Raw genomic sequence first — 26372 nt, 5'->3', positions numbered from 1 at the left:
GTAGTTCAGAGCAGATATGAAGTATATTAAACTTTGCATTTTAACAACCTGTATAGTTCTTGCTTATTAATAAAATGCTCTGTAAAATATTCATTGGCAATATTTACTTGCCTTAAAATGGGATCATCATTCAAATAATCCATATCGTTCATTTCAAGTTGTAGATTATTGAAGTCATTAAATTACCTTCAGATATAGAAACATGTTTTCTCTTTTGTAGGGAACAGCGTGCCATTGATCTATATAAACAGTTAAAGCACAGACCTTCAGGTAAGACACTTCTATCACAGTACTGGAAGGCATTTTAGGAAACTATCACTAGCGTAACAAATTTAAGGGATTTTAAATTTAAAATTTTTAAAAAGCTGCAGAATAAATTCCAGTTTTCATATTGCCATTGAGACATTTATGGTACAGTAGCTTTAAGTTTATTAGAATTTAAGGGATTAGAAGGGCAAAGTGAGGTAGAAAAAAATTTTAAAGGGAAGTGGAAAGAAGGAATGGAAGAGAGAAAAGGGAATTCAAAGCAGAGGAAGAGGGAGCAAGAAAATGGATAAAAGTGAGTGCTGCTTAATATTAGGTTGGAAAGAATGATGCAATGGGTTTCAGGTATGGAGTGGTTAGAGGGAAGGTCTGTGAGTGCTTTACTGACCAAGTTACCTCAGGCAAATATTTCTGTTTCTTATTTCTCTCTTCTGCAAAATGGAGTTGAAACCTAGCTTTCCTAATCAGTGAATATGTTGTGGCAATGTTAAGAGGATGTTTGTGAAAATATTTTGAAAACTATGAAGTATTATGTACCTGCAAGATATTATCATTTAATTAAAAATTTGTTTTGAGGGTGACAGAAGAAATGAAAAGTCTCTGCCCTAATATGCAGTATAGTTAAATTGTAAAAAAAAAAAAAAAAAAGAGAGAGAAAGAGAGATACGTTTTACACTTTAAAATTTGCAAACAGGCCAGGCACAGTGACTCATGCCAGTAATCCTATACCTTTGGGAAGCCAAGGTGGGAGGATTGCTTGAGACCAGGAGTTTAGCCTGGGCAATAATATAGCAAGACCCCATCTCTAAAAAACATTTTTAAAAAATTAGAGTTTCAAGGAAAAAGTGATCTGTAAGGTGAAATGCTGCAGAGGTGTGGATAATGAAGATGATAAACAATACAAATATTCATCGGACTTAATTTGGATATCATTGATGACTTTGCAAAATATAATGGCCTTTGGGAACAGATTATAGTGGGCTGAAAAGGGAATGGGACAGGAGAAAGTAGAGAAGTTAAGTCTAGACCAACAACTCTCAAAGTGTGGCTCGTGGAACCATTAGTATAATGGAAACTTTTTCAGAGAGTCTATGAGGTCAGAGCCATTTTCATAATACTAAGATGTCATTTGCTTTTTTTGCCATGTTGACATTTGCACTGATGGTGCAAAAGCACTGGTGGGTAAAATGGCCTGCACCTTAGTATGACTCAAGGAACTAGCACCAAACTATGCTTGTAGTCATTACCACCATGCATTCAGTTTTTTAAAAATGCCAGTTTCATTTAAGAATGTCCTTGATAAAGCAGTAAAAATATAATTTTATTTAAATCTCAGCCCTTGAGTACATGTCTTTTTAATATTGTGTGTGATTGGCTGGGTGCCGTGGCTCATGCTTGTAATCCCAATACTTTGGGGAGGCTGAGGCAGGATTGCTTGAGCCCAGGGGTTTGAGACCAGCCTGGGAAACATAATGGGACCCTGTCTCTAAAAAAAAGTTTAAAAAAACTTAGCTGAATGTGGTGTCACGTGCCTATAGCCATAGCTACTTGGGTGGCTGAGACAGGAGAATCCCTTGAGCCCAGAAATTCAAGGCTGCAGTGAGCTACTGTGGCACTACTACACTCCATCCTGAGTAACAGAGTAAGATCTTGTCTCTAAAAATATATATACTGTGTGATGAAGTGGGAAGTACTCATAAAATGTTTCTGCTATGTAATGAAGTATGATGGTTGGCTTGGTCAGTGGGAAGGAGTGCTATTTGGAAAGCATCCTTTTTGGAGTCTCGTGTCTGGTTGTTGGTGAGGGGGAGACAAATGTGTGGGAGAATAAAGTTGGGCTATAGAGGAAGTCTTTGCAGTGATAACAGAGGACACACTTTTTAAACCTCCTTTGACACTCCTCTTGTAGTTTCCTTTTTGGTAAAATGGGGTAACAAAAGTAGCCATCTCAAAGGACTGCTGTGAGGATTAAATGAAAAAAATATAAGCAGGTAGTAGCAAATACTACTATTATTGCATTCAGACTTACTTATCATCTAGAGAAAACACCAGCATGATGCAATGAGCAATTTTCAAATTTTAAACTTTCTGAAGTTTTCTGAAATATAAGTTTTCCATTTTCTGAAATATAAAATGACATTAATTTTTTTTTTTTAATTAAGGTAGCATCTCATCAATTGAACTGTAAAACTCACTCACTGACCAACAACCATCCCATTTTAGGACATCTGTCATCTGTCAGTTGGCTTTAAGATGTCATACTACCCTCAAACTGAACTTTCAGGGTGTCTAAGTTCCCTTTGTTAGTGTATCAGATTTGGTTTAAGTCAGCTTTTTTCAGTGTTTTTGTAGGCTGTAAACTGATGGATAAACATGAAATTCTGAGCAACCTAGTTACGGCAAGAGCCTCCTCCTTCCTTTAGGCAGTGAAAGTTAGATGAATTGTCCCACTGTTTCTAAATAAGTAGTTAACCATCCAAGAAAAATTGGTCTCTTGGCCAGAGACTGCATATTTGTCTGGGGCTTGGGTTAGTGTGGGTTAAAGATAGCCAAGACTGCCCTTCTCAAGCACAGAAACTAAGGTCTCTGAAGACACTGATAAATTTGTATTAATGTTATATACACATAAGCACACATAACTTTATTTTTTGATATGTTATTGGAATTTGTTTATGAATGATCTTTAAATGTCTTAGTCCAATTTTTAATTTAGGTGGAGATGTTTATTAATTAAAACTAGTTTGAGATACTGAGGAATTTTTTGTTTGGAGGCAGATATGTTCACACAGAAGAGAGGTTATATCCACTGATAAATGTCTTTTATAGATCACTCCTACAGTGACAGCACAGAGATGGTGAAGATCATTGTGCATACTGTGCAGAGTCAGGATCGTGTTCTCAAGGAGCTGTTTGGTCATCTGAGGTAGAAAAATTGCTTATTTCCTACCGAAAAGCCAGCATACTTTTATCATGTTCCTTTCAAAGTATAATACCCCTCTTTGGTAAATATACTAGACCCAGGAAAAGTTCTTGCAGTACCTTGGGTAGTTTGGCCACAGCTGTATGCATTTATATGTCCTGTTTGTATTCACTGCTTTGGAGATCAGTCATTACATCTGATGCTGATCGTAGTTCATTGCTCCAGCTGGGTTTGGGAGTACGGTGTAATCTTGGGGGATGTGTAAGTATTTGACACTGATTTAATCTCTCCAGCAAGTTGTTGGGCTGTAAGCAGAAGATTATTGATCTACTCCCCAAGGTGGAAGTGGCCCTCAGTAACATCAAAGAAGCTGACAATACTGTCATGTTTATGCAGGGAAAGAGGCAGAAAGAAATATGGCATCTCCTTAAAATTGCTTGTGTAAGTAATTATTAATGAATTATTTAACTTAACATTATGTTGCTATTGTTCCCTGCAAAAGGGATATTTATCAGCATGATAAATGGCTTGATGCCCATGTACCTACCTTGAAGTCAGACTAGCAATTGAGATGCAGGACTTTATGATCATCTCTCCTTTCCAGTTCCTGATGTTCAACTGAGTTTTTTTTTCTCTCTAACTGAAGTGGTATTACAAGGGTAGATACATTTGATTTTAGTCAATGAAAAAAGGGGCTACGACAGGATAGTTACTAGTGGTGTGAAAGGTGGGAATAATTTTGTACAGAAATACTCTGTGATGGAAACGTTAAGTCTTGGGAATATGGTAAGAAATTGTATGAATCACCAGAGGTACTTGCTTATAATCGTTTGATTTTTTTTTTTTTTTTCTTTTTCCCTTCAGACACAGAGTTCTGCCCGGTCCCTTGTAGGATCCAGTCTAGAAGGTGCAGTAAACCCCCAAGCATCAGCATGGCTGCCCCCGACTTCAGCAGAACGTGAACATTCTCTGTCATGTGTGGTAACTCCTCAAGATGGGTGGGTTCACTTTGTAACAATAGATAGTTGTGTTTTCAGTACAGTGATGGGAATGAGGCAATAGTGGTTAAGGTAGTCTTCAGTGCCTTCAAAGAAGGGTTGAGTCTTGACTGTCCCTTTGTAATAATCTTGGGCAACTTACTTGACTTTTTTAATCTACGTATTTCCTCACCTGTAAAATGAGAATGTCTCATAGAACTGCTATGAAAATTTGATTAGACAATGCATGTAAAGTACTTGGGAAGTAAATGTTCAGCAAATGTTGCTATTATTATTGGCTCAATCCAAGTTCTAAGTCTTTTTTCTGTTATTGGCTTATCACTTTCTTTTGCCCAAACCTTTTATCTCTATGAGAAATTATGCTGTCTTTTTGCATTTATCATTTTGGGATCCTTGATTACCCTTCAAATAAATTGTTGAGATCTATTCTATTTTATAACTTAGTATTTCTAAAATCAGACTTTTTTCAATGCCTTAGATCAGTTTTACAAATAAAAAACTCGTTTGAAGCCCTATATTTTCTTTTATTAATTCCTACTCTTCTGCTAAAAGCTGAATGACTATCCATTTCTGTTATTTTCTCAGCATAAGATGTGCCATCTCCAGAGCCAGTGGCTCTTTGCTAGCTTGTGTATTGTCACTTTTCTCACAACTCATGGAGACCTCTACAGCACCAGCATTTCCTGGAAGCTCTGCCCATAATTAGTTTTGCAGAAGTGCAGCCATGTTACATCACTGCTCAGGAGATCATGCAGTTGCACATTCTGTACTCTACTTTTATGAGAGAAAAGCACATGGCAGGAAGGCAAGCTGATATCAGGTATTTTATTTTTTTAAAGAAAGCAAGTTCCAAGGTATATCTTGGGGTCATTATAGACGTGGCCCAATGCAATACATCTGCAACTATAGCACAAGCTATAATTAATTATATAGACTTTAGGAAACATTTCATTAATGAGAGTTGAAGGAAATAAAACTTAACACATTACTTACCTTTTTACTCTTATTAAAAGCATTTAGTTTTGTTAGGGGATGCTAATGGTTGCAAATGTCACCTCTTTACAAGTAGTTTCCAATTTGAGGTCGTAGTTGTTTGCAAAAGTATATCTGACAGATATTTTAATATCTTTTCTAATAGGAATACATTATAAAGGAAAACTGATTATAGTGTACCTGTGGTACTTAACTAAAAGGATTGGGGACTGTTGGCCTCAATTTTTCTATCTGTTGGATATGAGCTGACTCAGAATTTAGTTCTAAGCTAATGTTGGCTAGCATCCATGGCCTAGAACTGGCTCTAGTAGGGGACGGAGGGTTGGTCAAAGGTGAGGATAGAGGCCATGTGGAAGAGGAAAGGATGAAGGTAGAAACCAGAATCAGGATCTCCTTCAAATATAAACTTCCAGGGATACTTCTTGGTTTTAGGCAGCTCCCTCAACACACTGTTTTATTCTGTTGCCCTCAGGAATCAGCTTGCTTGTTTTCCTTTTCATTGCTATCACCTGTAGTTTCCAGTGAGTTTTTTTTCACCTTCCCTGATCTCTGCAGAACAGATTACTTTTCTATCTTCTTCTCTTACATTTGTGTCTGTGAAGTAAGCATGCTGGTGTTTTTACTACTTGTAAGGAAAGGGAAATATTCCAGAAACAAAAATAGGTCTTTCATTTTGTCTATGCCACAAGGATATTTTTTCCCCCAGTTAGCACTTTCAGAGGGGAAAAAAGTTGTACCTAAGTGCCACTTGTATTTCAGAGGAAAATCATATTGGAGTTACAATGGACTTTTTATCATTAGAGTTAGGCAGAGGCAGCAGTTTGGACTAAATAGGACTCTGCCTCTGGGGGGAGGAATGAGGAAACTGAAGACTACAGGAATTAGCTGCATTGGTGTGCTGGGTTGCAGGAAGGGCAGTGATCATCCTGACCTAGAAGAACAGAAAGTAGAGGAAATTCATATGCCCCTTTGCTGAATTTGAGAAGGCTTTGTTCTTTCATCTCACAGGGAGACTTTAGCACAAATGATAGAAGAAAATTTGAACTGTCTTGGCCATTTAAGCACTATTATTCGTGAAGCAAATGAGGACCGGGGCAGTAGTATGAAGGTGAGTTTTGTGTGGATATGGGTATGTATTTTATATATGTTCAGTGCAAAGGGTTTAACTTTCCATGCTAGCCTTATCTGGCATCTGGGATACAGATAGGGAATAGAACTCAGAGGAAAGAGCATTTGAGGAGTACTCTCAACCTCAAATCCCTATCTTCTGTTAGTCAGGGGTATACTAGGATTATGTCATCACTAATCTTCAACAATAACATTTTTGGTCAAATTAAATGAGTAGAAGCTTTCTTCACAATATGACCACTGAAATTGAATGGTCTGTACCTTTTTGCTTCAGCAATCAATTTTCTCCAGTAAGATGGGACTTTTAATACTTTAATTCTTATATAGTACCTGCTGCATATAAAATGAATTATTAATATAGATATAAAGTGCTTATATTAGGATTTGTTTACTATAAACTATTGATGTGGTAAAACTTGGAGAAATCAATAAAATGTTTTCTGAATTAACTTTTTCTGCATTTAGTCTCAATGTCAATTCTGTATATTTCCTCTTTCAATAAGAATAACAGTAGCTGGGCACTGTTGTGCACACCTGTAGTCCCAGTTACTTGGGAGGCTGAGGCGGTAGGATTGCTTGAGCCCAGGATTTTAAGGCTGCGGTGTGAATAGCCACTGCACTCCAGTCTGGGCAACATGGCAAGACCCCTGTCTCTGAATAGAAGAAGAAGAAGAAGAAGAAGAATTTGCTTCAAATATTTACGAAAACTCTTTGAAATATTTTTTTGAAATTACCAGAAAATAAGGTGAACTAAACTCTCTAATTGTAATGGGCATATTTTTGATTTTTCAACTTTTGATTATAAAATGTCCAAACATGCAGGAAACTTGCAAAAATGAACACCTGTATACATATCACTTAAAGTTAACATCTAATTGTAACTTTTTCATGCCTGGTTTTAGAGTCTTGATTGGAGTTGGTTAACAGAATGACTTGCCTCTTGTTCACTGTCCCCAAATTGATGGAAGTTGTTGCTGTACATGTTGGAATTTGTTTTTTCCCCCGAAACCATTCTTCAGACACCAGTCAGTGGAAGAAGTGGCTGTGATCAGAAACTACATTTCTACTATGACCATAAAAACGTGATTTTATAAGCAGAATATTTTGAGTAATTTTAGCCTCTGAACAGATAGGATTTTATAAAAAGTCAATGGACTTGTTTAAATATTTGTTTTAATACCACAGCAACTTTGGAGCATCATCATTGTTACCCATTTGTCTTCAGACTTGGTAGAACATTATGTATTTAGAACAAAAAATACTTTCTAAAGTTTTAACTTTGGGGCGTAAGGCCAATTATAGTATTGTTGAGAAGAAAACCTCAATTAACATGAATTTTAATTAAAAGTTGTCTACTCGTGTTTCTGTGGAAGAGACTGCTCACAAGTAAAGTTGTATTTCTTGAAGAATAAACCCTACCTCCTTGTGTTGCACTCAAAAAGTTCTCTTCCTGGCATCATAAGGAGTTGGTTTAATCCCACTTTTAATTTTACTGCACATTCATAAACCATGTTAAGTGTGCTATGTGTATATGTATTTAAGATGTACATTTAATAATATCAAAGAGAAGATGCCTGTTAATTTATAATGTATTTGAAAGTGTGTATGTTTCTTCATTTGTAAAAATGGGTCAACTGTTTAATCTTTCATGTCTTGTCATACAAATTTATAAAGGTATGTACTCCGTTATCTGTAATTGTAATTCCAAAATCCAAAAAGCTCTGAAAACAAGGTTTTCATGAGCTTAGTGACAAAATTCATTTGCTCGCAAATCTAATCTGAACTGACATTGAAATTATTTATCCCATTTAGTGTGAATATTCATTTATTTTGTTGCAGAAATATTGATGTTTGATGATTGGGGGGAGGGATGCTGCCAGACTCTGCTGAGGGTTAATGTAGTATGGTATATGCACTGAATTACTTTCTAAAATCTGAAAATTTCATAAGTCTGAAACATCAGGCACCAAGGGTTTCAGATAAAGGACTGTGTATCTCTATCATTTGTAATTTAGAAGGTATTACTTGTTTTACAAAATGTGAAATGCTTTTATATTCTAGATAGTTTTTCACGTTGTGTATTAAATGATTTTTAAATTAACTTTTGAATCTCTATTTATTCCAAAAATCAGATAATAGAACAATTGAATATGGCTTGGGAAAATATGATGGTTCCATGAAGTGGAACTGGAGCACAGAATAACATAATAGGCTCTCCCTGTACTTTTCTCAGGAATGAAACAAGATTTACTGTAAAGTCAATATTGGGCAACTTCTTTAATATAGTGCTTTCCCCTGAGATGTCCTATCACCAGCATCCATGTCTAAAAAACATGCTCGTACCTTGCCTATAAATTGATGACAGTCCCACCATCCCCATTTTTGCTAGTGGTGTAATTTTTCCAGTCACCTAAGTTTAAAACCTTGGGATTGTCTTCTATCTTTTGTAGTCATCAGGTACCACTTTCTCTCTAAAGATGGTAATTCCATCCCTGTCAGCAGTTATAATAGGCAGCCTCTCTTGCTTCCCTAATTCTAGAAGATTTTGATAATAAACATTTTTATTTTGGGGGTACCTGTTGCTTGGAAGATACTAAGCTAGATGGCAAGATCAGAAAGTTAGCAAAGGGCAGTACAATATAAGTGCTTATCTGGGAGTCTGAACATTGCAGGCATCCAAGCATTGAAATTTTTGTTTTAAAGGATTTTTTGTTCAGTGATCATGCATTTTCTAAATATTCTAATAATTGGTAAAAGATTTGCTATAGGGTGGGGGCCGTTGATGGCATGTGGCTGATGTGATCAGGGCAGCCTGATCTACATAATTTGAGCAGCTGGTGTGAGTCAGAAGACTATGACAGTGAGATCCCCAAACTTACTTTTGATGCCTAAGTGGACCACTCTATTTTTTGTTGGGTAACAACTTTTCAGAGTGGAATGGCAGTTGTGAATTACATACATTTCATTCTCCAGTCTAAAAAATATTAAGAAAAACTAAAAGAATGTATCCAGAAAACATAGAGGCTGGAGTTAAATTCTTCTTTTTGCTTTAAGTCGAAATAGCTAAGCTCTGCAAATATCATTTATCTGGAACAAAGTCCCAGACATGACCAGGTAATAAAAAATCAAATGATACAGGTAAGTGCGTTTATTGAAGGGAGTTGGTAGAGTGGACTGGGAAGGCTGGCTTTAATGAAGACTTGAATTGGTTCTATTTACCTCTTCCCATTTCCCCTACTAGGTAACCTTGGGCTTCCAGTTTCCTAACCACTTGGTTCCTTACCTCCAGCCTGTGTCCACTCTCAGCCATTTTGCAGATTCACTGCTTTTCTCTATTTCTCTACTCAAGAGGTTAGAGGACCTTCCCAATCCTAGTCTACCTTGTTGGGTTGTGGTTTCACTGCTAGTCTTTCAAGGCTTACATTACTGCCCAACCTACCCTAATATGCTGCCCTTATTTCCCTTGCAGTGATCCATCTCGCTCCCACCTCTACTTTTTTTCTTTGCCTTTTTTATTTTTGGTAATATATGCATATCGTGCAGAATTTTAAAAGAACAGAAGAATACGTAGTGAAAAGGTCTATCTCTTTCGGTCCTCTAGCCATATAGTTCCCCTAATAGTAGAAAAAGTTTATTCCAGTCTTTCAAAATCTGGTCCTAGCCTAGCTTACCATACCTCTCCTTTCCATCACGCAAGCCTTCAAGGAAACTTAAGTGCTTACAATTCCCTTTGGTCTCCTTGGAGGACCGTCCCCACCCTCCACATACATACACACACACACACACCTCTTACATGCTGATGTGCTTAGTTCATTCTGTTCCTATTGTCTGGATGGCTTTCATAAAGCCCTCACTAGATCAGTCTTCTGGCACATAATAAGTGCCCCAAAAAACCAAAAACAAAACTTGAGTGAATGCAGTTATTATGAATAATATAGAGTGTCTTGCTCTTCTGAACTTCCACAGCACTTTACTTGCAACGAGTCTGGTTGCTCCTGAAGTGCAGGTTCTGTGGCTGAAGCACGTTCTTGCCACACAGGAGGCCTCGGTATAAACCACAAAAGGACAAATAAACGGAACCGCTACCACCGAGAGTGAGGGCGTGGGTACTCTGCACAAGAACAAACTGACCAGTGCCTTGTCCGAGAGGCCCTCTCGTTTCCTCTGCTTGCCTGCTTACCCCAGACTACGCACTTCTCTTCCGGAGCAGCTAAGCAGCCGTACACAGAGATGCAGCCACGTACCTTTGAAAGAGTGCGCGCCCAGGCGGCTGGGAGAATTTTGTCCCGTCCGCTCCCCGTCTCACCAGTCTCGGGTGGGGGTGCCGCTGCGTCGGTGTGCGTCTCCGCGCAGCCGCAGTGCTAGGCGAGTGGGCGGGGCCGGCCGTTGGCGGCGGTTGGCTCGGCCGGGAGGCGGCTGCACGTGCGGGCGGGGGCGATGCGTCACTGATCGGTGAGGCACGACGGAGGGGTCGGCTTCCGTCTGGAGCCTGCGGCTGGGCCCCTTTTCAGTTAGTGCCTCACGCCGGGGAGCGGCCGTTGGGAGAGCGAGGGGATGTCACGAAGCTCACCGCGCAGGGGCGGCACGCGGGCCGCGTGGGGCGGAGGAGTTGGCGTGGGAAAAGTGGGGTCTGTGAGGAGGGGAGAATAAGGGGAATTGGGAGCGGGACTCCCCGGCTCAGGTTGGAGAGTGGGCGCCAGGTCTCCGAGGGGAGATGGTGGAAACCGGAGGGGGTGGGCCTGTCACTCCCGGGACTGAGGGTCCTTTCCTCCCTCACCCAGGAGGAACAAGGATGAATATGACTCAAGCCCGGGTTCTGGTGGCTGCAGTGGTGGGGCTGGTGGTTGTCCTGCTCTACGCCTCCATCCACAAGATTGAGGAAGGGCACCTGGCTGTGTACTACAGGTGAGCCGCAAGTGCAGTCAACTCAGGCTCTGGAGCAGGTAGGGTACTCCGGTTAGAGTGGAGTCTGGGAAGTTGTTACCGCTGCAGCGTCCGGGGGCGGGCGCACGTCCCAGCCCCAGGGAGAGCATGGGGGCCGAAGCAGGCTTTTGTGGAGCACCCTCTAGGTGTTGGACAGTTTTAGTGCTATGTGCTTTTTGTGCAGAGGTTAAGATTCCTTACAGTGATTCCTAGTACACAGCAAACTAGAAAAATGAAGAAGGGAGAAAGGAAGTAGTCGGTCTACCTGTAACTGAAAAGATAGATACGGTACGTACAGCTGTACAAGCTTTCGTAATAGTTTGCTGCTATCCATGCTAGTTAGAAAATTTGGTCCTGTTTATGGTTGTTCCTTCGATTATTTCATTTGAAAAACTCCCAGTGTCAGGTTATGTCTTACAACACCATGATGACCATGAGAGTTATATCCCTGGACCTCAAGGGACATAAGCACAATATTGATGGGCCACTTTCCTCCTTCCTTACCGTTTCTTTTCACGTTGAGGAGAGGAATAGTATGGGAGGTGTTGAGCGCACATAGCTTTTCCTTCAGCATAATTACTACCAATTCCTTTTGATGTAGATTAGTAAGAGGCCAATTTGTAGTGTAATTGGGATAGTGGTGTATTCACAAAGAGCTTCAGCTTTTTGCTTGTTTCCACCATCCCTCAAAACTGATATTTCTACTTTTAGATCCATCCTGAATCTTAGAAAAAGTACAGTTTTAGTGGTGTATCTTAACAGATGGAACTCTAGCATAAGAAATGACAAATTTCCAGATTTCCATCCAGTTTAGCATTGTCCTTCTGGCATTAAAACCAGGGAAAGCACATTTCAAGGTATGGCTGTCAGGGAATTAGTGATAAACCCCAAACGGCTCATCTTTTCTTAGTTATTGTGACTTTTTTGCAAACCTATTTATATTTTCAGGACAGGAAAGTTCTATGAATTTACTGTTCACTATGTAAAATAGGACTTCTGTGTTATGTTTGTTCCCCAAATGCCTCCTTTTTTTTTTTTTTATAATTTCTAGGGTTTGCTTTCATAATTCTCACATTCCAGGATTTGGTGAACAAGTTCATATCTATTTATAGTCTTAATCCTCTCACCTTTCATCTTTTCATGCTAATTTTTTGTTGTTTTTATACCGAAACTTTATGTTCCCAGTATTTTAATTGCCTTGCAGACGGATTAAAAGAACAATGAGCCTCAGAAATTTTTTCTTTGAAAGTTTGTATTGCCTTCTTTTTTTCAGCCTGGTGATTAAATGTATTTTGCTCTCGTTATGTACAATTAAAAGTACCTCAACTGAGAGCCATTAGAATTTTTTAAACAGATATTTCTCAGAAGGTTAAATACCAAAGAGAATCCTTTGAACTTGAGAGCAGTGCTAGAGACCCAGAGGTATGGTTGGTCTAGCTTATGAAACAAGGTGTAACATCAACAGTTTAATTTGCTCTTTTCACCTTTTTAGGTATGGTAGATATTTTAAGCAGCAGTTGTTCATTATGAGTAACTCATATTAGTGAGGCTTTAGTAGGTCAGTAGCATGAGTAAGAGTGAGTATTTATTATAGCATTTTAGATTTGGAAAGAGAATTTGTCTCTCTAATTTTGTCAAATTAAAACATCTTTTTGCAGGGGAGGAGCTTTGCTAACTAGCCCCAGTGGACCAGGCTATCATATCATGTTGCCTTTCATTACTACGTTCAGATCTGTTCAGGTGAGTGATTGCTAGGGAAGCCCCCACACCAGATAGACAGGTACGACAGGAGGAGTTACCACACTCGTGGGCAGAGATGAATTTCCGTATTGCTTAAGCAGATGGTGGTATTTACTTAAATGCAGGAGTTAGAGTATAAGTTCAGAGTACTATTGTCACAGCACAAGTTATGATTTTCAACCACCCCATTCTCTTGAAATGAATTAGAGGTATGAGCCAGGCAGCTTGGAAGGACTGACTTCTACCATCTGTATAGTGGTATGTAGCAGGTTTTCTGTTGTTGCTGTCAAAAGCAAGACTTAGAAACACAACTGGAAATACAAACCAGTGATCATTTGGTTTAGAACAGTGTTTGGTTTCCATAGAGGCAGGCTCCTGGGCTACTGTTAACATGGAACATCTGAATTTTTATACACAGCTTTTCTGGCTCACGTTTTTTTGCTTGGTACATCAAGCACAATTGTATGTGGAACCTTAGTGAATGTTATATTTTGACAGCATCCCAGGATATTTGAAATAAGTGTCTGGTCATTGAAAAAGAGTGACTTGGCTATGGGGGACAATAAATATATTAATATAACAAGATGACAAAACAGGATTAGGCTGTGACCACTTTTGCAAGCTCTGCGATCATAAATTGTAAATCTTTGGATTCAGAAGTTTGTATACCATCTGCTACTAATTTTTCAGGACTCAGGAAAATTCAATGTTATTTAATCTTGTAATTTTAAGTCTAGTCTTCTTGCTAAGTGAGAGTTTGATTATGAATACTTAAATTCCCCAGGTTTCCTTCTTGTCTCCTTTTAGATGGTTTAGGGAAAGAATTGTGTCTGTCGAAGTGAAATGTGGGGTTTTTCCCCTAGTCAAACTGATTTCCATATTATTTTCCCATATTTATTCTGTTCATTCATGCTGTTACCTCTTCATTCACCAAATTGCTCTCAATTCCTTCTCTCCTGTCTAACTCTTGCCAGCCTTTTTAAGGCTCATCCCAGATTCTTCTTCTTCTAATCTATAGCTCTTAAAGTTTGCATTATAAATTTTGGTCCTTCATCTTATTTTCTTTAATAATGTTGTTTTGTATTGTTCTCTTAAGTTTTGTGTGTATTTTCTTTCCAGAAAGTCTCTAAGCTTCTTGAAGGCAGGAGTTATAACACAGTTATATTTCTGACTTTCTACTTATGGTGGAAGTTATTAAATTGAGCTGATTTCTCAGGAAGCAATGTTGTGGTGTAGTGAACATGGAGACCTGGCTCTGCCACCAATTGGTTGCATGACTTTAGGGAAATCATTTAACTGTTGTAGACTTCAGTTATTCTTCTGTGCAGGAAGGAATTTTAATTATGTGACCTCACCAACAGCCCAGTCTATAGTTATGTTAGCAATGGCATCATCAGACTCTTAGAGATCAAAGGCTTTTTTTTTTAGACCTTGTTCAAAGTCAGATAAATCTGTCTCTGCCTTTTTGAAGCTTAGTGTATTAAGACATTCTTATGCAGAGATATATAAAGGAGATATAGACAATAACATTAAACAGATTTTGAAGTTTACTTGTATATGTAACAAATACATGGTGTGTGTATGTATATTTATTAATAATCATAAGAGATGCAAATGAAATAGGTAAAAAGATTTCAGTGTAAACTAATATACTTTGCATCTACAAAAAACTTAAATGCTGGAGCCAGAGTGACTAAATAGGAATGTTCTTTATATGTGAAACAGTAACATTCTAGGAAATAATTATATTAATAAAACCCTGTTAAGAAATTATAAGACGTAAATTTATTTTTAGGAATTTTTGGAACACATTAGAAGACAAAGCCTTGTATAAACAAATGGTTTAACAAACTTGGCAATTTAAAGAAATATATATGAATGTGAAATCCCATATATGATAGAAGAAGAAAAAACAATGCTTAGAGAAATTATATAAAAACCTTCATTCTTTTTTTTTTTTTTTGAGAGAGAGTCTTGCTTTTGTTGCCCGGGCTAGAGTGAGTGCCATGGCATCAGCCTAGCTCACAGCAACCTCAAACTCCTGGGCTCAAGCGATCCTACTGCCTCAGCCTCCCGAGTAGCTGGGACTACAGGCATGCGCCACCATGCCCGGCTAATTTTTTCTATATATTTTTTAGTTGTCCAATTAATTTCTTTCTATTTTTGGTGGAGACGGGGTCTCGCTCTTGCTCAGGCTGGTCTCGAACTCCTGAGCTCAAACAATCCGCCCGCCTCGGCCTCCCAGAGTGCTAGGATTACAGGCGTGAGCCACCGTGCCCGGCCCCCTTCATTCTTTAAAGTATATGCAAAGTAACCATAGACTCACTTTTAAAATAAATATTCTGTCATACTGGAAAAATAATGCTTAAGAGAATATAAAAGAAGTATAAAAGTACATAAAGATAGGATGTTAAATTGAAGATTTAGCATTTGAACTCTTTCCTAGTTCTTCTTGGTTTAAAAATTGGCTGGAGAATATCCCTTAGGTTTAAATAGGAATATGTATTTAAAGTTGGTGTGGATTAAGGAAATTGAATTAATTTCATGTTTTGAAGGAAATAAAATAAATTGAACTCATCTCTTCATCAATCCTCCTCACCATCATTAATGTTCACCATCACCCTGACCTCTTAAGAATTATTTTTAATTCTTTTCCCTCCTGGAATTTTTTATTCAACCAAGTATCACATCCTTCCCCTATTATGTCTCTTGGATTGGTAGCTTTCAATTTCATGGCCTTTGCTGAATTAACCTAATTAAATTGATTTTTTCGCTCCCCAGCTGGTCTTCTTGCCTCCGGATAAGATGGACAATGAGAGGCACATCGCATATGAGCAAAGGAATTAAGTGAAAAACATGTTTTTGAAAGGTTAACTTTGTGACTGTATATAAGATGGACAAGAGAGCCCAAACTCCCCAGCCAGCATTCAGGGCCATCTACCTAATATCACCATGTTCTTTTCTCAGAATTTCAACTCTCATCTCAATTGCCCCTTCTGCTGCAGGCAAGCCAGTCTACTTCCTGCCACCTATACACTATTCGTCTTCAACTTTATGTATTTGAATAGGATCTTTATTGAACTTAAGATGTTCTTCTGTCTCATCTGTTCTTATTTCTTTCCCTCCAGACCTGGCTCACAAATACTTCACCTCAGAGATCTTTTCAAACTATTATTTTACTCTCTGTAATTTAGCTCCTTACAGTTTGTTTTGTACTCTGTTATTTTGTACCTGTTCATGGGTTACTTTGTAAGGATTTTGTCTCCTTTGCTGGATTGTGAGCTCTTTGGAAACAGGAACCATGCTTCTTTTTTCTTTTGTATTCCATAAAATAGTATGTGCTGTGTGCTTCATAAGGTACAGTGTGTCCAGAATGCACTCATTAGGTGCTGATCTATATGAGGCCTTAGAGTGTGATAGGAAATCATTCTGGATCTGAACAAAGGTATGACATAGGTAAAGCAATTAAGTACTGGATTGTTGGTTCATTAGGAGGAAGCAGTATGGCGATGGCCCTTCTATTAAAAAGGAAACTGAATAGAACATGTGAGAGATCACTAGGTCCTAAAGTAAAATATTGACTATAGCTTTAGAGAAGAAAGGTTGCTGGTGAGTTGAAGGGCAGCTTTGAGTCATAGAGTACTTGAAGGCATATAGTAGTTATCTTTTATCCTCAATGTAAACAGTAATATTGGTGGTGGGATCAAAGTTCAGAGCACAAGTCCTAGCCACAGTATCTTTGTGGGTAAGCTGTGTAGTTTACAGTCCAGGCCAGCTCCAGGCAAATAAGGGGCTCTGCAAGAGTTTTCTACTTACTAGCAGATTGAACATTGAACCTTCCTGAAAAAATATGTTCTGTCTCAAGCCTTGCATTTCTTCTAAGATACAAAAAAAAATGACTATTCCGAGAGCTAATTTTTGGGGACTGAAATTATGATGGAGTGCTCCTGTACTTACTGTCAGCAGCTTTCCAGAGGTTTGCCTCTGAGACTAGTAGTTCCTTGACAATATGTGTCTTGAGTATTGATGAAATATTTTTTCTTCTCTAGACAACACTACAAACTGATGAAGTTAAAAATGTGCCTTGTGGAACAAGGTAAGCTTTCTCCTTGCTTACCAGCCTCTCTTTAGTTCATATAAAGTTTCTGTTCCTAAAGCTGTGATTACTTATACATCTTACAAGTAGACAAGATAATAACCCAAGGGAATTTCTGATCTGAGCATTACTTGAGCAGCTTTCCAGATAAGAGCTCCAGATAAGAGCTTTCCATCTAAGGAGCCTTTGGCATTATTGAAAAAAGTAGAGTTTTAGAGCCAATAGACCTAACTTTGTGTATCAGCACTGCCATATCTGCTTTATTGACTATTTTTTTAATAGACTTTATTTTTTACCACTGTTTTAGGTTCATAGCAAAACTGAGCAGAAAGTACAGAGAGTTCCCATATATCTCTTGCCCCCATACATAACTTTGACGTTTCTAAGCTTACTTTCCTCATTTGTAAAAACAGGTAATAAAACCTACCTTGCAGAGTTGTTTTAAGGATTAGAATTAGTGTATATGAAGTGCCTAACCTTGCACTTAGCCCAGAGTAGGCGCTCAGTAAAACATAGTTTAAAATTAAGTCATTCCACTCTCTTCTCATCTGTAGTATTAAATGCCATCTAATTTAGAGTTTCTGATTCAGTAGGTCTGGAGTGAGGCCCGAGAATTTGCATTTCTAACAAAAGTTCCTGGGTGATGGTGATGCTGCTGGTCTGAAGACCTCACTTTGAGAATTGCTGCCCTAAAGAGGTTTAGGGAAAGAAAGGCAAGCAAGGCCCAAATTATTTCTAAAGTATAATCACTTCATTGAATTGTTGCAAAAGAAGAAGGTGAAATTCAAGGTATTTTTCAAGTTACCTATTTAAAGTGACCTAAAATATTACTATAAAAGCATATAAAAGAGACTTTAACATCTATAGAGGGACAGAAGTACTTTTTTAAAGGGAGCAAACTCTCTCTGTGTTTTAAATTAATATATTTGATTATCTAGTTCTCCCTAGGTCTATCTATAACTCTCTCTAATGGATTCTCTTTAGTAGTTTACACTTTTTCCATTTCTTTGTTTTTAGTGGTGGGGTCATGATCTATATTGACCGAATAGAAGTGGTTAACATGTTGGCACCTTATGCAGGTATGTTATCCCTCTATTCTGTTGTTTTTATAGTTATATTCAGAGTGTTTATAACTGAGTGATTCCCTGAGAAACAGAAAGATACTTTTTGTTTTACAGCCTCATCGATTACTGATAAATATAAGAGAATAATCACTGGAATATTTTCCATTTTTAGGGAATAGAGGCAGAAATAGGTCAGAAATTCTGGGCAGAGCTGACTTTGCAACTATATTAGTCACTATGAGCTTAGTGTTTTGTTTTTTTTTTTTTTTTTGACAGAGTCTCACTGTGTTGCCCGGGCTAGAGTGCCATGGCATCATCCTAGCTCACAGCAACCTAAAACTTCTGGGCTGAAGCAATCCTTCTGCCTCAGCCTCCCAAGTAGCTGGGACTACAGGCATGTGCCACCATGCGTGGCTAATTTTTTCTATATATATTTTTAGTTGTCCGATTAATTTCTTTCTAGTTTTAGTAGAGACGGGGTCTCGCTCTTGCTCAGGCTGGTTTCGAACTCCTGAGCTCAAACAATCCGCCTGCCTCGGCCTCCCAGAGTGCTAGGATTATAGGCATGAGCCACCCGCCCGGCTGAGCTTAGTGTTTTGAAGAACAAGATGGTCATTGATTATTTCTAGAACAGGAAAATAACATTTCATCTACTCAAGGGGAGAAATAATTTCCTCATGTGCTGAAAATCTGTAACTGATCAATTCCTTGGGCCACACTGGTGTGCCATCATAGAGAAATCTTTTCCAGTTGAGATTGCTATAACTTGCAGAGCAATGTAAAAGTCTTCAATGTGGGGAAAGCATTTTCTTGGTAAAGCATGAAAACCCACAGAGATGGAGTAGGTACTATTCAAATCAAAAACTTAATTAGAACCTCTGAAGAAAGATATACAGTATTTACAAACTCAAAACCAGATAAAAGTAGAAGAAAAAAGGGAAAAAAAAACTATACAGTTTTATCTTTATCCTTGTTAATAAAATTGGCATGTCTACTATGTACAGATTGCTGTGTTTGGCAAGAACAATTAAAAAAGAAGTTATAGCCTTTGCCTTTAAGGGGGTTTTATTTTACTTGAGAAGACGTGATACAGACTTAAAAAGTAAATTGGAATATAAGATCATGCTAAATTTCACATCACTGGTACAGGCACAAATAGTGAAAAGATTTCAGAGTGGAGAGCAGGTGTATTACGGACATATGGATTTGTATCATATTTTTCAGAGATTAAATATTTTCCTTGTCTATTTTTTCCATCTCTTTCTTTTCCTTGGTCACCAATCATTGGAATGGATTGTGATTGAAAGTGGAAAAAGAGAAGAGATTGATTCTCTAGCCAGAGAAAAACAGAAAACTATTATGTCACCAATTCATTTGGGAAATGATCAAGTAAATAAGTTAGTCAGCAAATATTTGTTGATGGCCTGTCCATTGATTTTGATCTGGAATCCAGTTGCTGCTAACATCCCGCATGGGAAGGCCAGGGGAGCAAGTCCTTGGATCTAAAGACAGAGCAGAAAGCAGCTTGTTTTCATAAGTAGAGCACAGGTTCTTGACATGGTCTAACATGTACCTTTGGGGACATTTCTGAAATTCTCTGGTTCTTAGTTTCCTAATATGCAAAATTAGGAAGATTCAGTGCTAATCTATGCAAATTGCCTGATATAAAGCCTAGCCCAGTGAATGTTAGCTCCTTTCCCTTTTAGCCTGGTGTCTTTTTTACAGCCCTTAAAATTGCCTTTTTAAAAATGGTCTTTTGCAACTGCTTCCTTCTTTTATTCCCACCGTTCCTCAATTAGTTTAGTCCCTCTTTACCTCTTCACTCAACTTTTGCTTTGCAGTAATTGTCTTATGCTTTTCCTGCCTCTGATCTCTGTGCCTCTCAATTCATCTTTACATTGCTGCCAAATTACAAATCTGACTGTGTCATGTCCTTGCTTGAAAACTTTGACAGTTACTTACTACCTCCAAAATAATGTGTACTCTCCTTAGTATGGACTTCAAAGTTTGCTTGTTAGTATTGCAAATGCAAGGATATCTGGAAAATTGAGCACAATGAACACATCAAGGTTTGTGAGTCATGTTTTATATTTTCACTATTTTGTTGGCACTTTTCCTCGTGTGTAATATATCACTCTTGACTTTACCCTGGCTGAATTTGAAGATACCTGAGTCATTGTTGGTTAAAACAAACATGGGTTGTACCTCTTCTTCAGTGTTTGATATCGTGAGGAACTACACTGCAGATTATGACAAGACCTTAATCTTCAATAAAATCCACCATGAGCTGAACCAGTTTTGCAGTGCCCACACACTTCAAGAAGTTTATATAGAATTGTTTGGTAAGTGTCTTACTTATGTAAATAACCCACTGGAAATCTCATTCAACTCATTTATTGATGCTTAGTAAACCTTATGCTCTTTGAACGTTTCTTCTGAATTTATAATAAAGCAGTTGTCTTTAAAATATTCATTTTTTAAGTTTAAAATTTTTTATGTAACTTGGTAGAGATTGGAAAAATGTGTTTACTCACCGACTATATTCTGTTTTTACTGTGATAATGTAACTGAAAATTAGCCTTGTTGCTATTTTAACAGATACTTTGAAGAAATTTAAAAGTCTGTGTCTTGGGGCTCCCTGAGACTCACCCTCATGTTAATGATTTGCTAGGAGGACTGATAGGACTCAGTATATAGTTGTATTCACAGGTATAGTAAGATTTATTACAGTCAAAAGATACAAAGCAAAATCAGCAAAAGGAAAAGGCCCATTGGTGAAGTCCAGCAGAAACGAGGCTTCCAGAGTCTTAGAGTCTTCTCACAGTAGAGTCACGCAGGATGTGCTTAATTCTCCCAGTAACAAGTTGTGACAACACATATGAAATAATGTCTACCAGGGAGGCACATTAGAGACTCAGTGCCCAGGGTTTTTATTGGGGGCTGGTCATGTAGGCACCCTCTGCCTACCACATACCAAAATTACCAACTCCCAGAAGGAAAGCAGGTGTTCAGCCTAACCATATTGTTTGTATAAATAGTTCAGGCATAGTAAGCCACTTGTATCAGTTCTGGGAATGGTAAGAATGCCCTGCAAATCCAAGTTCTCAGATGCCAGCCCAGGGCCAATTTGCAGCCAGGCCTTTCTAAGGATCGTAGTCTTAGGCCTGCTATTTTAACTCTTTCCTGCACAAGTTACTTTTCATTTGTGATAGTGAAAGTTTTGACCACGGAATGGGTTGTTGCTGTTGGTTGCTCACTTCTCCTTTCTGAAATTTGTAGTGAATTTCTTAGAAGAGGCATAGGAATGGTTAATCAATTTAAAATCTACCAATTGATTCCTATTTGACGATTGACAACCACTGCAGTGGCATATGAGGAAACTGATAGGTCCTGGTTTGTCACATCACCCGTCATTTTAATAATGGTGAAAGTACCATTACTATTCTGTGAGCTTAGTGGGTAGAAAATTCATGAATTACAAAGCAAGCGAAGTGACAACATCTTTATTATCCATTTTTGTGTGCTTCAGAGACTTTTCGATGAACTTTTCTCTCTCTCTTTTTAAATAGAAAATAATAGTAAGGCTGAGGCCCACATAAATCAAGTTTAGTAATTTGGGAATTTGTGTAAAGATTGACTGAAAAGAGAAATTTGCTTTTTTATGAGAATCAGGATACATGTTAAGTAAGACCCCTGAATTAAGATATTAGAGACCCAGATTATCCATTTATTACATAAACTTATTTTAGTCAATAAATAAGTTTATCCAAAGTTAAATAATAAGTTTATTGGATGAACTTATTTTATTGGGTAAACTTTGACTAACTGCTTGTCATCTTCCTTCCTTAATTTGTTAGATAATTCCTCACAAAGACCCACACAAAAGGCAGGGAGAAGCAATTTATGCTCTCTGAAAGAATAGTACTGTAGAAACTTTAGGTATAGTAATGATTGGTTTTGTTTCAATATTAATACAATGTAAACAAAATTAAGTATCATGAGAACTGTTGTTCTTGGCTTAAAAAACAGATCAAATAGATGAAAACCTGAAGCAAGCTCTGCAGAAAGATTTAAACATCATGGCCCCAGGTCTCACTATTCAGGTAAGTCCTTTTTCTAGGGAAGTTCTCTGGGAATTGTGAGAGCTTTGAGTTTAATACTTTCATCATATTTTTTATTCAGCAATTACATAATTGAAGTGCTGTGGTGATTTGTAGAATACCTTTCTCAACTTGACCTTAGGTCTCTACCAAAATAAAATACTCTTGGAGTCTACCATAGTTGGCATTGTGAACCCCTCAAGGGAACTGATAAGCTGATGCTCTTACAAGAAAATAAAATTCGTATTTCAGCCATGTATAAGGCATTATTAAGATATAGTAGTGGTTATAAATCAGTATAAAAGTAATCCTTGCCCTCAGTAAGATTATGAAAAAGGAGTTCAAGTGTAAGATTTAAATAATAATTCTACACAAAATAGATGTCACAAAATACTAATTTACAGATGAATTCATTGGATGATTATTGCCTTAAGAGGAAGAACTTTTGAAGAGTATGCCTGTGTGCCTGGGGGAGAACTGTGATTGAGTTGAGATTTTTAGGTTGGTCTGGAAAAATTAATTGGATTTTTATGGGGGAGAGGAATGAGAAAGGTATTTCAAGTGCACAGATGGCCTGAGTAAAAGCAAGGTAGCAGATGGATTTAGTGTGGTAGCAGCATTGGGAGATAGAATGGTAAGAAGTTGGTTTTAACCCTGCTTTTCTGGGTCACTGTTTTCAGATTGTGGGTTGAAATCCAGGAGGTTGTAAAATCAATTTTAGTGGGTCTTGACCAGCATTTTAAATAAGATGGAATAGAATATGAAAAGAAATTGCAAGTAGTAAGTTTAAGTATTCAGTGAAACGTTTGTTTTACATAAGTGTGTGGGGCTGCGTGTTTATATTGGGTTTAAATGCAAAATGTGTTCTTACTGTGTCTGTGGTTAATAACATTTGAACACCACTTCTCTGGATCTGGATTACCTAAGAAATGGTAATGTGGCTTCTCTGGTGTCCTTTCTCAGAGGCTGTAGGAAGGAGATCAATTGATGGTTGTGATGAATGTTACTGCAGCTAAACATAAAGCTTTCTTAAATGTCACTTGTGTCTCAATTCTTTTTGCTCTGTGGCACTGCTACTGAGAGTGTGTTCACTGTAAGTGATCATGTGTGTGTGTGCTTCTCATAAACGAGACTGGAAAGATGGATGAGGTTTTTCCCATGGCCTCATACTCTGCCATTATCTCAGACAGGTGCCTGAGGGTGAACCAGCAAAGTTAAGGGGTTTGTTTGAAATGATCAGGGATAACTTTATAAAGTCCTCTTGGTTGTCTAATCATTTGTAGCTAGAGTAGCTTTTTAATTTTAAAGATAGTGAACCTAAAGATCAGATATTCTTAGATGTTGCCCAGGTTGTTACTCAGAGATTTAGCTCATTCCTTTTAACAGTTGCCTAGAATTCCTTTTCTTATTAGCCATTTCTCTATTCACAGTTTTTTGCTATTAAACAATAGTGTAATGAACATTCATGACACATGTCCTTGTATGTACAGATTAGCTTTCATACTGGCTGTACAAATCTACATTCTTACCAGCAGTATGTAAATACTTGTGTCCCCACAAACTCACCAGCATTGGAAGCAATCAGACATGCTAATTTTTGCCATATGGGTAGGTGTGAAGTTACATCTCTCTTTGATTTGCATTTCTTGGTTACTAATGAGGTTGAGCATCTTTTGATGTTTTTATTGGGCAGTTAGACTCTTTTCTGTCAATTGCCTATTTATATCCTTTGCTCATTTTTCTGTTGGATTGTTTTTTTTTTCTTACTGATTTGTAGTAGTTCTGTATAAATTCTGGATATTTTTATACACATGCATGTTATAGAAAAAAGGTGTTAGGAAAAGGATGAAGAACAAAGTAAAATTCACCAGTAATCTTACTCTGCAGAGATAACAGTTGTATCTTTCCAGACTCCTCTTAATATGTATGAACATATGTTTATAGATATAAATAAATACATGTTAAAGTAGAATCATGCCATACCTGCTTTTATCACTAATAGTATCAACATCTTTCCAAGTCAAAAATATAGATTTATTGCATCATCACTTTTAATGGTTATATTTTGTGAATGGTTAATCAATTTAAAATCTACCAATTGATTCCTATTTGACGATTGACAACCACTGCAGTGGCATATGAGGAAACTGATAGGTCCTGGTTTGTCACATCACTTGTCATTTTAATAATGTTGAAAGTACCATTATTATTCTGTGAGGTTAGTGGGTAGAAAATTCATGAGTTACAAAGCAAGCGAAGTGACAACATCTTTATTATCCGTTTTTGTGTGCTTCAGAGACTTTTCGATGAACTTTTCTCTCTCTCTTTTTAAATCGAAAATAATAGTAAGGCTGAGGCCCACATAAATCAAGTTTAGTAATTTGGGAATTTGTGTAAAGATTTACTGAAAAGAGAAATTTGCTTTTTTGTGAGAATCAGGATACATGTTAAGTAAGACCCCTAAATTAAGATATTCAAAATTTTTCAAAATTTTTACTGTTATATACATGTTGCAATGAGCATGCTTATATAAACTGTACATCTTTTGAAATCCCTCCCTTAGGATAAATTTTTTAAAATACAGTTGATGAGTCAAAGTTCATATTCTATTTGGGGGCTTTTTAGTACATACTACCAAATTGCCTTTCAGAAAAATTTTTGTAGCCTCCTGCTCTCCCATCTACAGGATTGGCAAGCCGTAGTTCCTGCACATTTGATTGTCTAATTGTACCCAAATGATTAGCAGGTGCAAGCTGTCTCTTCCTCTTTTAATCCTTTTGGAGAAAATTAATCTGGTATTTTATATTAATTATTGAGGTTGAGTACCCTAGGATATTTTATTGGCTATTTGTATTTCATTTATGGCTTATTTGTTGGGTTTCCTCATTTTTTTAGTTCATGGTTTTTCTAATTGATTTAAATTATGTTTTAAATGTTGGTTGTTACAGCTCTTTTTAAAACGTATAGGAATCATTTTCTTTAAGTTTTTTCTTCACCATTTAATTTAATTTTGTTTTCCCCCCTGACAATTTTGGAGTTTTAGACTTCTACGTAGTAATTTCAGTGGTATTTTCTTCATGGTATGTTGCTGAGCTGTATGCTTCAAGATCCTTTTCACTACTTCAAAAGTATAGAAATTTAAATCAAATCAGAAATTACAAAATTTTTCTTTACTTTTACAGTTGGAGTCTTAGATTTAAATCATAATTCCTCTGGAACAATTTTGATGTCAGTTGTGACGTAGGGCCCCAATTCCTTCCCCCACTCCAAATTGGGTAGCAACAGTAATTACTGAATAATTTCTTTCTCCATCTTCCACCTTCTTTGAAATGGTATTTGTATTGTATTAAATATATTCTGTAATATACTAGAGTCTTTTTCTGAACTTTGTTCTGTTCCATTGATCTTTTTTCTATTCCTAAACTTTCATTAGTTATTGAGCCCTTGAGCTTTTCTCATGAAATCTACTTCTCTCCTGTTTTTTCCTTCATACCGGTAAATGGCAGCTCCTTCCCCCTAGACCAATGTAGAAGTATGGGAGGCATCTTTGACAATTCCTTCACCCTCAACATCTAATCCCCATATCCTGCTAATTTCACCACCAAAACCCATGTAAAATCATCCATGCCTCCATCTTCACTGCCACCTCCTCAAGCCAAACCACTGTCTCTTGCCTGTACTTCCCCACTAGCCTCCTATCTTTCCCCATTTTCACTTTTATCTTTGTCTGCTTCATTTTCTGCACAGCAGCAAGAAGGATCTTTTGAATTTAATTATTTGTTGTTTTTATTAAAAGTCATTGAATGAAAAAAATGTAGTGTTGTAATACATTCTTAAAGTGTTAGACAAGATCTCCATTGTTTTCGTTGCTTTTGTCTTGGTATAAAAAAGTTTTTTACAATAGTTGGAATATATTTTTAGAACTTGAGATCTGTTTTTCAGCCTTCCTATTTTTAACACATTACCTTATGGTTGTGATAATTGAACTTTTAATTCAATTTTAGAATCTGGTAGGGCACATTGTCTTTTCAAAAATAATGGCCTTTGATATGTCTGCAAGTTTATTCTTCCAGATGAGTTTTCATTATTGGTATTTTCAAGCTATATCAAGTACATTGAGGAATGCAGTTTATTCTTGGTGGATTT

At 37.4% G+C, this 26372-nt stretch overlaps 2 protein-coding genes across 2 annotated transcripts in view; both read left to right on the top strand.

Annotated features, from left to right (window-relative positions):
• CHUK (conserved helix-loop-helix ubiquitous kinase) overlaps positions 1 to 8404 on the top strand; it is a 34528-nt gene extending 26124 nt beyond the window's left edge. The window contains exons 14-19 of the mRNA XM_012661631.1: positions 221 to 270; positions 3091 to 3187; positions 3478 to 3625; positions 4049 to 4182; positions 6184 to 6283; positions 7206 to 8404. Of these exons, the coding sequence (XP_012517085.1) occupies positions 221 to 270; positions 3091 to 3187; positions 3478 to 3625; positions 4049 to 4182; positions 6184 to 6283; positions 7206 to 7235 (559 nt within the window). The 3' untranslated portion in view covers positions 7236 to 8404. The remainder of the gene's footprint in view (positions 1 to 220; positions 271 to 3090; positions 3188 to 3477; positions 3626 to 4048; positions 4183 to 6183; positions 6284 to 7205) is intronic.
• Positions 8405 to 10739: 2335 nt separating this feature from the next.
• ERLIN1 (ER lipid raft associated 1) overlaps positions 10740 to 26372 on the top strand; it is a 41297-nt gene continuing 25664 nt past the window's right edge. Inside the window, exons 1-6 of the mRNA XM_012661767.1 lie at positions 10740 to 11208; positions 12885 to 12966; positions 17016 to 17062; positions 18080 to 18141; positions 20343 to 20468; positions 22156 to 22229. Coding sequence (XP_012517221.1) covers positions 11018 to 11208; positions 12885 to 12966; positions 17016 to 17062; positions 18080 to 18141; positions 20343 to 20468; positions 22156 to 22229 — 582 coding nt within the window. The 5' untranslated portion in view covers positions 10740 to 11017. The remainder of the gene's footprint in view (positions 11209 to 12884; positions 12967 to 17015; positions 17063 to 18079; positions 18142 to 20342; positions 20469 to 22155; positions 22230 to 26372) is intronic.

The sequence above is a fragment of the Propithecus coquereli genome, unplaced genomic scaffold (assembly GCF_000956105.1).
Source record: "Propithecus coquereli isolate 6110/MARCELLA unplaced genomic scaffold, Pcoq_1.0 Scaffold73, whole genome shotgun sequence".
NCBI lineage: Eukaryota > Metazoa > Chordata > Mammalia > Primates > Indriidae > Propithecus > Propithecus coquereli.
The sequence above is the reverse complement of the archived record's forward strand: the minus strand, read 5'-3'. Positions and strand labels throughout refer to the sequence as shown.